This window comes from Canis aureus, chromosome 35, assembly GCF_053574225.1.
Source record: "Canis aureus isolate CA01 chromosome 35, VMU_Caureus_v.1.0, whole genome shotgun sequence".
NCBI classification, from domain to species: domain Eukaryota; kingdom Metazoa; phylum Chordata; class Mammalia; order Carnivora; family Canidae; genus Canis; species Canis aureus.
This window is the reverse complement of record NC_135645.1, coordinates 3,854,793-3,869,752: the sequence shown is the minus strand read 5'-3', so window position 1 is coordinate 3,869,752 and position 14,960 is coordinate 3,854,793. Positions and strand designations below refer to the sequence as shown.

The following is a 14,960-nucleotide window of genomic DNA, read 5'->3' as shown; positions in this document are numbered from 1 at the left end:
TCCCACTTTATCTCTGGGATCATAGATGATATTTCATTCTTTTTGATATCTATACTATATATTTTTTAAAACCTTACAATGTGTTCAGATTACTTGTATGTAAAAAAATAGATTCATAGTTGCAGTTAAAATGAAAGCCCCAACACAAGTGTAATATTTAATTGCTCTTCAGCCTGAGAAGTGTAAATCCCTAAGGGAAACAATACAGTTTTAAGTGGCACTAATTAATTGGTTAATATAAATTTTAATGAAATCAGTTCTAATATATTTAAAACTACTCCTCACTTAGAGAGTGGAGAACCCATATGTAAATAATAGAGAGTTTATGGGGTTGACCATCTGGGTGGGGAGGGAGGTGGTATACAGAATACAGAGATGTCTGATCCAGCCTTTCTCTCCCCTTGCAGCATCTTCCTCAAAGAGCTGGAGAAGTATGAGCAGCTGCCTGAGGATGTGGGACACTGCTTTGTTACCTGGGTAACTGACCTGAACTCCTTCTTCTCCCACTTGCCATGCTTTCCAGGAGTGCAGGTGGTGTCGGATGGCATCACTGTTCAGTGCCTGACCTGAGGATCGGTGTCACTGACGTTCTAACACAGGACCAGGGACTTTAGGGAGGGACAGAAGTAGATCTGAGAGAAGCAGTCTGTCCCCCAAGCAGCAGAGTCCTCCTTGGGAAAAGTCCTCAGACATTGTGTCCAAGGTCCACATTAAGTTCTCCAAGAACTTTCTAAAATTGAGATATCAAGAGAGTGGAACATCACCACCACCCTTGATCGAGGAACTATTCCAGTTCTATCCAGGGGTTTTGCTTTGTTTGCTTTTTCACTAGATAAGGATTAGGGAATTAGAGCTTTAGGAATCCACCAAACAATTGGTTACATTTTCTTCCTTAATAGAAAAGAACAGATTCCATGAGTATCCATCCCAGTTCGACCTACAAAATTAGCATCCAACCATTTTCTTTCCTGGGGCTATTGTCAAGGGCCACATACGGGGCTGAATGTACCAGGTTCTCATTATATGAATGGAAACTTTAGTCTCCGTTAGCATGTCCACGCCATGTTATTCGGAGCTCAGGTTTGTGATAAAGTACAGACGTCTCCAGGGAAGTCCACCTATGATACTAAATGCAACTAAATGTGAAATTCCTTCCCCAGGGTCGGGAGTTCTATTTAATAATTATCTCATTATAATTTCCACTCAAAATGGGCTGCTTTTCAAAATGTCTTCATGATTCAGAGAGTTTATGTTCTCAACAGCCTATGGAATAGGCAGGGCTATATATTGTGCTGTATATTTTATACATGGAAACAATTCAGATGACCTAGGAAGTTGACTAGTCCACTGGCATGTGACAAATGTCACAGCCAGTCCCACAACTTAAGACCTGAATCATTTTCTTTACATGGAACCTTAACATTTTCTTCCTGGCATACTCTGATTTCTTAAGGAGTCTCAGACTGACATCTTATTTGGGTTAATATATTTTCTAACTCTAAATACACGAGCTCATGCACAGTTCATATTAATGCTGATAAACAATTTATGATCCCTTGCATAGCCAATGCGGAGAAAAAAAAACAAGTGAAGGGATTTTTTTTATATCTTTTTTCATACAATTTGTGGATCTGCCTAATAATCAACTAGAAGTATGAATTATCAGCATGTCTTAGGGATGATGAATACCTCCTACATAGTATATAAACCCTAAAATTGGTTTCAGAAAACCTTTGATGATTGCATAAAATATGCACATTTCGCCAAAGATTATCCCAAGGTGACTTTCATAAGCCTCATAATATTCGCATGTGAGAGTAGAAGGAGTTGTTTCAGTGTATTGAAAGGCCACGGTTATGACCAGGAAGCCTGACGTCAGCTGACCTGGGCTTTGCCTCTTTCTAACTGTGGGAATTTAAAGTTACTAACCAACTTTAAATTGTCACAGTTTTCACCTCTGTAAAATGAGGATGGTGATGATAGAGCTCACTGCATAGGGTTCTCAGGAGGATCAGATGAGTTAATATATATGAAAAGCACTTGGAAAACTGCTGGCACAATGAGTCCTGCAATAATTAACACATATCTAGACTGCTTCCACAGAAGAGGACATCCCACATGTTCTCTGACAGCATTTCACAAAAGAGGAAGGTACTTGGCGGCCAAAATACACACACCTTTTCCCAGGAGTAAGGACACATAGCACTAACCCAGAGGGTCCTAAGAGAAGTAAGAAATGGATTTTCACCAAGCTACAAGGTTCTTAGCTTGAAGTAACCATCTGGTTAGGACTCGTTGTTCAAGTCCTTCCCCAAAGGGTCACCTTGCTTTCCTTTCCCCCTACCACTGCTTCTGGGAAGTTGGAGATAATGGCATACTCACTTGGCATGCCCTACAAACTACCCCCAATGGGGACATTTGGGGTACAAGCAGACCTACCTCTGAGGTCACACTTCGTTTTCATTCATTGATTTTTGCTTTTAGAGCAAATGCTGTCATTTCTCAACAGGGGAAGCACAAGGGTAGGTAATCCAAAACAGGGATAATGCCCAAATAAATTCTGTCCAACTTCAAAATATGTTGTGTGAATTGGTTTTTCTAATTCTTTCTAGCACAGACTAGTATTAAAATAAGCTCACTTTCAGCAGGCTTTCTCCACCTGCAGGTAGGAGAAAAGGCATCCAAGAGTTTGTTAGGGGAACATGGGCCAGAGAAGCCCAGAACATTTGCCACAGATAATCCTGTTCCACACAATATCTGAGGGCTTAACTGCACCGCCCTTGCTGGGCCCTTCACGCACATTCAACAGAAGGGAGCAACTGATGGATGCTTATCTATTATTGCCTTTGTTCTTTTCAGGCAGACAAATTTCAGATGTACGTCACCTACTGTAAAAACAAGCCTGATTCCAACCAGCTGATCCTGGAGCATGCAGGCACCTTCTTTGATGTAAGCTATCGATTTTCCCTTCTTGAGCCACTGATGAGCCTGTGGAAATGTTTCTCTGCTTTGGGAAAATGGGTTTTTAGCCTTAATTTCTCCTTTCTTCTTTGGCCACCCAAACCTCTATCTCCTGGATAAAGCATGGAGAAAACCAGAAGCAGTGTTTGTCTTTTGTTTTACCCCATCCCAGCTCAAGCGCTGGGGTTTTAGACAAGGCATATTTGCCCTCCATGCCTCGACACCAAACGGAACCAGCCATAAATCTCACATAGAGAGGGGACCGATGGCAACACAGGTGTTAAGATGCTGCATTCCCACATCCTAATACAGCTCCCTCAGATGCACGGGTTCTTAAAGTGCGGTCCCCAGAGCAGCCACATCAGCATCACCTGAGAACTTGTTAGAAATGTGTATTTTGGACCCTCCCCCGACCCAGGTCTGTTGAATCAGACTCTCTAGGGCTAAAGCCAGCAATCTGAGTCTTAGGAAGCCCTCCAGTGACTGGTGCCCATCAAGTTTGAGAGGCCCTGCAATTGTTTCAACCTTGACTATACACCTGAATTACCTGGGAAGCTTTGTAAACGCTAATTCCTAGGTACCACCCCTGTAATTCGGGTATGATTGGCTTGGGTGTGGCCCGGACTTTGAGTTTTAAAAGTTTCCAGGTTAGAGTAAGTGTAGCTAGGGCTGAGCGCTCGTGCCGTCGTGGAAGCCGCGCGAAGTCGGCCCTGGTATGTATGCCTTGTCGGATCCCTTACTTCAGAATGAGGATCCAATCCTCTGAGTGAATGATGGTATAAGTCTACGTAGTGCTGGTCCCCAGAGGGTGACCTGGTGGCTCTAAAGTGAACAGAATTAAATGGGTTGATGCAGGATACAAGGGAAGAACAAGAAGGAGAGAAGAAATGAGGTGGGGCGGGGGGGACAGGGAAGTTCAGTGAGATAAAGACTGTCGCAGTGATGGGCATTATGTCAGTCCTATCAGAAGTGACAGCAACTTGAAATTCAGAACTTTTTAATGTTCATCAATGTGTCTTTCTGCCTACTTGCTTTCATTTCTTCCATAAATATTTGAGTATTTATGGTAGAGAAGATGGTGTGCTAGGCCCCTGGGGAATACACACACATTTACACGTCACTCCCATACACAAGTCTACGAAATGAACCTCGGAGCATCCTTCTAGCCCGGTGCTGCCATAACAGAAATGGATTGCACAAGTATCTTGCTGCTCAGTGGAGGGATGACCCTTGAATGGGAGGAAGCCAGGCAAGAAAAGACATTCGTGACTTTTAGAAATGAAGTGTTAATATAGAAATGGTCCTGGATGTCCCACATTGGAATTTTTGAGGTTAGATTTGGTTAAAAACAGAATTTCAGAATCAGAATTTATTGGATATTGTATTGGACATTCCATGCCACTCTTAACCTTTGTTAATAGTGTATTTTCCTTGAGATGCTTCTGGTCAATTATTCATCTACAATATCCAGAAGGGCCTTTGTGAAGTTTTGAACGCACTGTGTCCCGTCTTCCACTTAGCATTTTTCTGAACCTACACACCCTGTGCTCTGAGCAGGCCTCAGACTGTTCTGCATCCTCATCTTTGTTCCCAGTGCTTGGTCTGCCCCCATTGTGTGTGTTCACATGCACGCGCGCGCGCACAGACACACACACACACACACACATTCTTCAGAATTCTTTCTATCCTTTAAAGGTCAGACATTTCCTGCATGAATCCTTCCCCCTCTCTATGCACTTACTATACTTTGTATCTACCTTATAGCATTTGTAATAATTTGCCTTTTGGCAGGTCAACAAGTACCCTTCTATTGCATACACCTCCTCCCACCTCTGGCCCCTGAGGTTGTCTGGTGATTTGCCTGGTTCCTTTTGTACTAGTCATCGTGTCTGGGGCTAATCTGTAGTTTCCTTTAGTCCTATATTCATCATATCCCTGTTTCTAGCCAATTTCGACTGGTAGGTTAGATATACCCCAAATTTTGCACCCTATCCCCCCCCCATTTCCAAGGCAGTGACCGATGAGCCTCTGCATTAGTTGGCAAGGCCACTGGAAACCAGAAAAACCACCCTCGAGGTAGGAGACCCTAGAGCTCAGCATAGAGGTGGGGAGGGAGAACAGTGAACTCCTGATTGTTCCCAGAGCTTCCCAGAACACATATTTGGGACTTTATTCCATTCCATCGGAAAGGGTTCCCTAAGTTCTACACAGAAAATATCTGCTCTAGGCCCTCCTTCTGTAAGAGAGACAAGCCCTTGATTAGGCTGTCTTCTTGTATCCATTATTGTAGAGAGTACACCCAAAATCAAAGTTCCAGAAAAAGGCACACATTTCACATGGAATTCACATTTCCAGAATTTTCTATCTCAGATGTGAGAGCTGAGAGGCTGTGATGTCTATGATGGCTATGAAGGACTAGTGAGCCCGGTTCTGCTGACCTAGCCCCCCGGGGACAGCGCCTTCTCACTGCCCCACATGCGGCCTTCCCACTTGGCAGAGAGGGAGGGCCATCCAAGGTGTGCTCCTGCCCTCACTGTCTTGCCAAAGCCCCCAGGTAAACTCGCAATGCTCCGTGGCCCAAAGAGGGTCACACTGCCAGCTGTTTTGCCCATCCGTCTTGGATGAGCCCTGCTCTGATTGCACACCTCTGGAGAAGAGGCAAACGAGTGAGGACGTCGCTACTCTCTGGGATCGTTAGCAGGAATGCCGTAATTTTTCAAATTCTCTCTTCTTCACCTCCCTCCATGGCCAAAGAGCAAGTCTGTCTTGGGTAACTTCAAAACATTTCTTATATTCCTCCCAGAACTTTAGTCTCACTAACCCCAGCTTAGGGCAAGCCCATGTTACACACCTAGAGATAAGGATATATATATATACATAGCTTTAGATACAGATGGTAGGTACATTTAAAGTGAACAATTTAATGGTTTTAGTGTATTCACAGACAGGTACAGCCTTCTCCACAGTCAGTTCTAGAGCGTTTTCATCACCTCAATGAGCAACCCCACACCCTTTAACTAAAACCGCCGCCTTATCCTCCCACCTGTTCCTTAGCCCAGAGCTACCAATGATCCGTTTTCTCTCTCTGTAGATTTACCTATTCCAGGCATTTCATCAACATGGAATCATCTGTGTTATTTCGTGACTGACTTTTCTCACGTAGCGTAATGCTTTCAGGGCCCCGCTATGCTAAAGCACATCTCGGTCCTGCATTCCTTCTAACGGCCAGATAATACCCCCTCCTGGAGCTACCTCACATTATAGATTTCCATCCGTCAATTGATGGACATTTGGTTTGTATCCACTTCTTTACTCTCATCAATAACACCGCTACGAACATTCTAGGTGTTTGTATGGTCATAGGTTTTCATTTCTCTTGGGTATATACCTAGGAATAGAATTGCAGGATCACATGGCAACTCTGTGTTTGGCCACTTGGGATTTTTCAGTGACCTCCTGACTGGTGTCTCTGCCTCTAATTCCCAAACTCCATCCTTGCTAGTAGGCTTGTGTGACTGTCTCTAAAACAGTGCTTTCACCATGTTTTTCTTCTATTTAAGATCGGCAGTACTTTACCATTGAGAAGCTCACCACCAAATCCTGATTTTTTTCACCTAGCTCAACCCCTCCATCAATGACCTAAATATACTTGGCTTATCTAACTGTATCTTTCTTTTCTTTTTTTTTTTTTTTCTGGACTCTAGGTGTGCATCCTCTGTGCCATTCTGCATGGTCCCCATTATCATCTACATCCACAATGGTTATTTCCTGTATATTTTTTAAATATGTTTTCCGTATATAGAATGCCATTTGCACTCCCCCCACTCCCCCGCCTATCTTCTAAACCTCAGCTGAAGACTATCTCTCCTAAACTATCCACACCACTCCTGGGCCCAGTCGTTCCTCTCTGTTCTCCCAGGGAATATGTTCCCTCCCCTTTGTTGCTATTTTAAGTGGTTGAGTAGCCTCAGCCATCTAGGGTGTTAGGTTCTTGAGGCAGAGTCACGCTACCCTTCACACACCTACACCTTGGGAAGTGGAAGGTTATTTTGGAGGCAGGATAGAGAATGGATGAAAAAGAGGTTAGAGGCCCCAACAGCAGCTAGAGGCCATGCTTGTAGCCGGGGTGTGAATGGTGTGGAGCAGGACTTGTCACCAGGGATAACACAAGAAAAACAACAAACGATGACTCCCTGGTTGCCAGCTCGAGGGACCTGAAGAACGAGGGCGGTGCTGTGGATCCCAGTGAAGACATTGTAGGGAATACCGAGGTGATTCCAAGCTGGGGGCGGGTTTAAGCTGAGGAGAAAGGAGATGGTAAAGGATATGTGCCCTTGTGCTATTTTAAGGAGATAAAGACTCAGGAGCCATCGGCCTAGACGTCCAAGCCCCACTCCCTGCCTCCCCTTGTTCTCATCATCCTACTAACCCCTGTGGTTGCCTCTGTTGCCTCTGCTATGGGTTTATTCCCTCTTACTTCCCTTCACCACCTCTCCTTTATCCTTCTGTCTATTATTATCTCCTCACTTCCTTTTCCCACTTTTCTCCTTCCCCATTTCTTCATTTCCGTTTCTGTCACACAAATCTAATTTCCCCCTTTGCCATCTCTCTTTTTCTCTATTTATGCACCAATCTTGGTCTCTCTTGTTTCTCTCCCCAACAGAGAACAGTTCCTCATAATTGTCTACCCTTTTTCCTTTTCTTCTCTCTTCTTGCCTTGCCTGCTTCCCCCCCAAACACATACAGACACGCATGTGCACGCACGCACCCCTCTGTATGTAATGGTGCCCCTTGTCACCCCTGCAGGAGATTCAGCAGCGGCATGGTCTGGCCAACTCCATCTCTTCCTACCTAATCAAGCCCGTCCAGAGGATCACCAAGTACCAACTGCTTCTGAAGGTAATGCCCCTCCCTGCTGTGTCAGTCTCCCCCTCCCATACCACCCCCTTCCCATACCACCCACCAGGTCCAGGGAGTTCCTGCTTTGCCCAAGGATAGGAAAACTGACCCCTCAAGACTTCTCCTCTAGCCATAAACTCACACTGGCTCTGCTAGCTCCTAGACTGCATGACCGTGAAATTCTAGGTGCCAATTTGTTGGGGTACAGAGAAGAAACGTGAGCAGGAGCAAGGTGTGACTGTTTTCACACCTACCTGGCACTACACATTTGGAGCAGTTGCCACCCCAGGCACTGGCTGACACGTAGGGCCCCACTTGCCCTTCTGGCCCTGAGGCAGATTCCTCTTGGTGGCCCCTGCTTCCGGTAGGATCAGGGTTCAAGGTCTCAGGAGTAGAGCCCGTCTACATAGGCAGGAGAGGCCCAGAGTGGCACCTGCTATTGCCTTAATCTCTGTATTTGTCAAGACTATGAGGCTTTTGAGAGAAAACCCTCCAAGAGTGCAGATTAAAACACAATGGCACTCTTGTGTCTGGAGGATCCCATATGTTAGGTAAGGGTTCTTTTGGAACCAAGCAAAAGATTTGGATTTTCTCCAAAATATTTTCTTTAAAATTCAAATAATCAAATTACATAAAATACTAAGTAATTTGGGCTAATTCTTTTTAGGGAAGGATACACATGCCATCTGAAAATATGATATTTCCCCCCACAGAAAGCCTAGAAAATCAGTATTATAAGCAGTTATGTAATGCCTATGTATATTAATTCTCAAGGTATAAGAGTAGAGTTTTCTCTAAGTTTGAATATTTTGCTGGTGGCTCCGCAAGTGCAAAGCATGAAGGGATAGTGAGAGGCATGTTCTGGGGAGTTTAGTTCCAGAGAAAAGCTGCTGAAACTCAACTCATGTTTAGGGATGCTTGTAGAATCTCACATATTGTGGCTTCGCTAAGCCTGAAAAGCAATCTAGTGTCAAATCTAGGTTTCTGGTCACCCTGGAGTCTCCCTGTGTAGCGCGTGTGGTTCCATGAGGAGAAGGGTGGAACCACCAGCGACCCGTGCCCTGGACCTCTCCCCACTCTGGGTCAGGGCAGGGACTAGTTCCACCCATCCTCTTGGCCTCCACCTTCAAAGGTCCTCTTTCCTTGTCTCCAAGAAGAGGCTTTTTGGGCTTCTGCTTCCAAGCGCTCGAGTCCTCCAGGCCTGCAAAGATGGCCTTAGAGAAGTAGCACAGGGCTTCGTGCCCTCGGCCTTGACAGAGGCCTTGTGTGAGGAGCAACAATGTGCAGAGCATCTTGTCTATTTGCACAGAATTGCTTTTGAAGATGTCATCTTTGTTTTTTTGAAGTTCCTTGTATAAAGACTCACAGAAATTCCCAGGAGACCTCAGAGTCGAATGTGGGGGTTCTCTCCAAAATCATTGGTGTACTCTCTACCTTTAAGTTACACGAGCTTTAGCTCCTTCTTTGCCTTTGACTATCAGATAATTAGCACTGAATCCCGTTACGACTACTACTGTGTTGTTACTAACCCAGATTTCTGTGTATGATTATTCCGTCCTTCCCTATCCCATCTCATGCTTGACCCTTTCAGTGATTTTTCTTGTACCAGAAGATTTGTTAAAATTCATTTTTGGTTATTAAATTTAAGTATCCCAAAGCCTTTTCAGGAATTAATGGGGTTGTAAATTAAGAAGCAAAACAAAACAGAAACTTGCACATCCACATCTCCAGTGCCTTAAATCAAGTAAGATGCAGAGAAATACAGCTTTTCACTTCTCCCTTTAAATTCCCAGGATGATTTTGTGACACAGATAAGAGAAGGACGTGGACGATGGCCAGGCTGCCCTGTGTTTTGCTTTAGGTGATGGAGGGATGGGCTCTGGGCCTTCATTTTGTAATTGGATGTTTTAGGAAGAGATGGCTGTGCAGGTAACTGAGAAGGGAAAAAATGAAGTAGTGGGAATATGTGGAGAAGTTGTAAAATTATTGGGGGAAAAAAGACTTACTAAGGTAATTTGTGACCCTTACAAATGCTCCGGTAGCAGAGTACCTGCTGAGTAAAAGGAAAACAGTTTGCTGAGCTTTTACTATAAATAAATAATATGGGATTTATTTTCTCATTAAAGACAGCTTTATTACAAATATATTGATACTTAATTATTAGTATCCTCTGGGGTTCCCACTTTGGACGTTGCATGAAAATAAAAACTGTATGTCAATTGGTGTTCAATATTCTTCATGTAAATCTGCTACAGCTGTCCTTTTGGAGTCTAAATTAAATGTGGAACCTTCTCCTTCGTATCAGCTATAGCAAGGATCTGAGGAGAACTTACTGGCTTTGCTGGTTGATTGGTGGACTTGCCATATTGCTTTAGGCGGTTGAGCCAATGGGTATTTTGTTTTTGTTTTGTTTTGTTGTTCTTTTGCACACTGAAGCATATTTCTTCTTTATCTCTTATACTCCTGCCTAGAAATCCTTTTGAGGATGTATGAGAACAAGGTTGGGAGAATTAAAATTAGGAAAGGGATGGGGAGAATCGGAGAACTTCAGGTTGGCATAAGTAAATGCAACTTTCTGAGCAGTGATGCCGTTATAGTGGCTGGAGCCAAGGACAGAACTGAGTACTGATCAATTCCGCCTCCCAGACATGCTCGAGACAGTTCACCTCTCCTTTGGACACTCAAAGCTCCCTTCTCCATATGGGAATGTATACAAGATGACACAAAGGATTGGATTTTCATGTCAGATGCTCACTAATCAGATATCTTACCAAGTATAAGATTTTACGAATAATTTTAAGGATAAAAATAATCCCAAGGCAGAGATAAAACAGAGAGAAGTCCAGGACCACCAATAGCTCCAAGTCCTTTCTTGAAGCATCAGGATGTGCTGTGGCCCAGACTAACATACACATTGTCTAAATGGTGTATGTGGTATCAGATCATTTACCCTGAACAGAGCCATTTTGGTTATGAGATATACTAACTTTTTACTTAGATAGTTGCATAGCATCTGTGATATTTTACAGGGAGCCATGCCTAAAACCTAAAGCCATAGATTCAGGTTTGTTTACCACAAGAAGTCTTAGGCCAGATATATCCTACTAGAAGCATTCTATAGATAAGGACTCTTCTGTTCGCTAGTACCATTAGTTTTTTTGCCAGAAGGTCTGACATTAATGTGCTTACAAGATTTGATCTGGTCACCTTCTGTATCTTACCCATCCACCTATCCCCTGTCTCCCCTTACCCCCTAGAAGGAGACAGTATGGGTTGCAGGTCTTTTGCTTAATTGTTTCCTTCCCAGTTTCAAAATGAGCAGAATTTATAATAACCCTCATAAGAAAAATGAAAGCCAACATTCCTCTGGCTTGGGCAAAGTCACTCCAAATGGCCCTTATAATTTTTAAGATAGTTGAAAATTCTCTTTTCTCCATCACTAGATACTATATGTCTTTTATGGAGATGACAATGACCTAGTCTTCAATGAGGAAATAAGAGAGGGCATGCTCTCGGAAGTCTCAGTGTGGTGGAGGTCATGGGGGACAGGGTTGGCATGGCGGATGCAGTATTAGATTTGGATTCTAGATTTAAGAGTCCAGAAGGACTAGTCCAGAATCCCATCCACTGGGCCCAGGTTAGGAACTCCTGATCTATATGATATAAAAATATTTTATAACTCTGAAACGCTTATAAACCTATAATGTCTATAACCCCAGGTTGCTCCCAGTATGGCAGAGCAATTAGGCAGCAGAGGTATGCAAATAAACATGGTGCCAGCAATAGGCATGCAGGGATATATGAGTGCTGGGCATTCTTTGCACACCTTTTATCTTCTCTTTGTGATTCCATAGATTCTGTTTGTTGTGTGCTTTGCCAGAGGTGTTCCCTTCTCCAGAAGGGTAGTCAAGTGACCGAGAATGCCTTAGTTGCTGACTTACAGTGCCAGGCATTTGAGAGTCGGGTTGAAATTAGTTTACATTAGATTGAGCTGAGGAAGCTCAGTCGTGGAAAAAATTGTGATTGAATTCTTTGGAGATGATCCCCCACCCCACCCCACCCCACTTTCCTTATAGCTTAGACGAACCATTACAGAGAATGAAGCTGGTCTATAATCACCTTGATGCGTTAGGTGGTGGGAGGGTGGGGAAGCTGAGACAAATGGTTCTAATTATATCTGGACTTTTTTCCCAGGAACTTTTAACTTGCTGTGAAGAAGGGAAGGGGGAGCTCAAGGATGGCCTGGAGGTGATGCTCAGTGTCCCAAAGAAAGCCAATGATGCCATGCATGTCAGCATGCTGGAAGGTAGCTGTCTGTCCTCCCAGCCTCCTCGGGGCAGCCTCCTCCTTTCCTAAGACCAGGGAGCTTGTGTCATGGGAGGGAAGTGGCATGAAGTCAGACAAGGGGCAAGGCTGGAAGTGAGGAGAAATGGCAAGTGAGGACATAGGTCCTCAGGAGGTGTGAGAGGAGCTCCACGGGGGCCAGCTCGGCCAATACCTGCCTCCAGGAAGGACCAGGTAGGACCGGGCCTAAGTTGTTTCAGGTGCTTAGACAACTCACTGCGTGTGAGGTAGTCTAGCCCAGGCCATTATCCTTGCCATAAATGTACTAGAGCCCTGACTCACAGCAGTCTTGTTTGTCTGCATAACATTGGCATTGTGTTTGTCACCAGAATGAGTAGAAATCCTGCATGCATGTGCACACACACCACACACACACACACACACACACACACACATATGCCCCCAAGGACGTTATACCCTTTTTTTTTTCTATTGTAATAAAATACACATAACATAAAATTCACCATTTTAACCATTTTTAAGTGTACAGTTCAGTGGCTTTTGATACATTCACATTGCTGTGCAACCACCCTTATGCCCTTCCTAACAGGAGAGAAAAGTCCAGTCAGATAGACAGACCTGGACTTCCAAAGTACATTTAGTCCACTGGAACTGTGTTCTTGGGACCCAGAGACCTGGTAGGATGAGACTCCAATAAAGTGCTCTTACCACTGCGGGACAGATGTGCGGATCAGCCATGCTGGGGCAGAGTTGTTAGATGACTCAGCGTCCCATTCTAGCCTGGCAAACCAGGTGTTAAGGGCCCTAAGTGTCCTCTGTTGCAACTATGCAGACTTGTGGGCTGTTTTTCTCTACTGGGCTCCTTCTCCCATCATCAATTCCCCTACCACCTCCACCACCCTCTATCTAAAAGACTTGGTCTGGTCTCACTACTTCCTGGGCCACCCTGAGCATAGGAAGCTCTAATTCTTTGTGCAGTGGAGCCCTAGTTGCCTTCTCCAGACTGAGCACTAACCATCTAAACATATTCCTGTTGCCACAATTTCTCCACCCATCTCCTTTCTGTTTGCACACAATCCTCCTCCCCACCCCTGGGTGTTCTCCTCTATAAGCAGCCTTCTCCTCCACCCTGTCCCTGACCTGTATTCTGAGTCCAGTTACTCCAAGTACCGTCTGCAGATTGGCAACAGCAACACCTAGAAGCTTGTCAGGAGAGCAAATTCCCAGGCTCCACCCCCACAGCTACCAAATCCCAGTCTCCTGGGAGCAGGGCTAGGTAGGAATCTGCATTTTGACAAATCTGCAGGTGATTCTTATGCATAAAAAGTTGCAGAACCTCTGTTAAAATTTAAAGTGGAATAGATATAACTGTTGAGGTTTTATGCAGCACACTCTATAGGATCCATCAAAGGGAAGAGTCCTAGGAATGGAATATAAGAAATAAAGCAATGGCAAATAAAGTGGAGTCGAGGGTCGCTCTATCCAGCAATACTCCACGCTTTGACTCGGTGGAAAGCTGTCGAGGAAGAAGGTGACATGGGGTTTGCCCTCGCAGGAGGTCCCAGGCCTTTGAGAAGATGCCACTAATACTGGTTATGTGTAGGAGACCTGGTTCTGGAAGGGGGATCTGCTTACTGTTCCCTGGAGCCATCTACTCAAGTATTCAGGAGTCTCAGGAATCAGCCGAGAGAGAGAAAACGTCTTGGGAAAGGAGGGCTCACGGTCAGGGAATCTTTTCCAAGGGGGCTGTGGAACATGGCACCCAAGTGGTGCTAGAGCAACTCCACAGGGTGGAAACGGGTGTCTTTCAGGGTTCGACGAGAACCTGGATGTTCAGGGAGAGCTGATTCTCCAGGATGCCTTCCAAGTGTGGGACCCAAAGTCGCTGATCCGGAAGGGGCGGGAGCGGCACTTGTTCCTCTTTGAGATCTCCTTGGTTTTTAGCAAGGAGATCAAGGACTCTTCAGGACACACGAAATATGTTTACAAGAACAAGCTACTGGTAGGTGGGGCAGGTGGGGTAAGACGAGTCTCCCTGTTGTCCTAGAGCCCTTGGGCAGGAAGGGCTCTTGAACGCTCAGCTCATCTCTCCCCTGGCGCCACACCAAAACCATCCTGGACAAATGAAAAGGCCTTCTATTTGCAAAGCTGCCCCCTTGCCTCCCACTTCTGCATTTTAGAGTTCACCGGTCTTCTTGCTGTCTGCTTTTAGCGCCTCCCTCTCCGCCCGCCCTCCCTGCCACCTGCTAATCTGGCAGGTGCCTGTAGGTCCTTTCATCCCCGGTAGATGAACGGAGCATCCAGTCTGTTGAAGTTTGATTGACAGAAGCCCCTCCCTCGGTCCTCTCCTCTGTGTTGCCTTTCCCTTCCCACCCCAGCCCTAAGCTCCCCACTGCCCTCCCCTTCCCCGCCTCTCACAGGCATTTCCTGTCTACAGACCTCAGAGCTGGGTGTGACGGAGCACGTAGAAGGTGATCCCTGCAAATTCGCCTTGTGGTCTGGGCGCACCCCCTCCTCAGACAATAAAACAGTGCTGAAAGTAAGTAGTGCTCTCCGCTGGGCGCCAGCGGGTAGCAGGAGGAGGGCAGAGGGCTGGGACGGATTATTCCTGAGAGCTGGGGCCTGGGGGACTCCACCGGGAAGGCCAACATCCCATGAGTGTTAAAATGCAAGGGCTGTCATGGAAGTAGACTAGGGATCTCAAAGACCAGTGGTCTCCTAAGCCCATCCCCTCGTGTGCACCTGAAAGGAGGGAGACAGGGAGTGGCCTACTGGGCCATTAATTTGGTCTGTCT

The 14,960-nt window shown here is 45.3% G+C and overlaps 1 protein-coding gene across 24 annotated transcripts in view; it reads left to right on the top strand.

Annotated features, from left to right (window-relative positions):
- KALRN (kalirin RhoGEF kinase) overlaps positions 1-14,960 on the top strand; it is a 660,095-nt gene that overhangs the window by 423,769 nt on the left and 221,366 nt on the right. For all 24 annotated transcript variants that reach the window (XM_077884356.1, XM_077884355.1, XM_077884353.1 and 21 more), the window contains 6 exons: positions 408-477; positions 2,860-2,949; positions 7,768-7,860; positions 12,055-12,166; positions 13,977-14,167; positions 14,603-14,704. In XM_077884356.1, the coding sequence (XP_077740482.1) occupies positions 408-477; positions 2,860-2,949; positions 7,768-7,860; positions 12,055-12,166; positions 13,977-14,167; positions 14,603-14,704 (658 nt within the window). The remainder of the gene's footprint in view (positions 1-407; positions 478-2,859; positions 2,950-7,767; positions 7,861-12,054; positions 12,167-13,976; positions 14,168-14,602; positions 14,705-14,960) is intronic.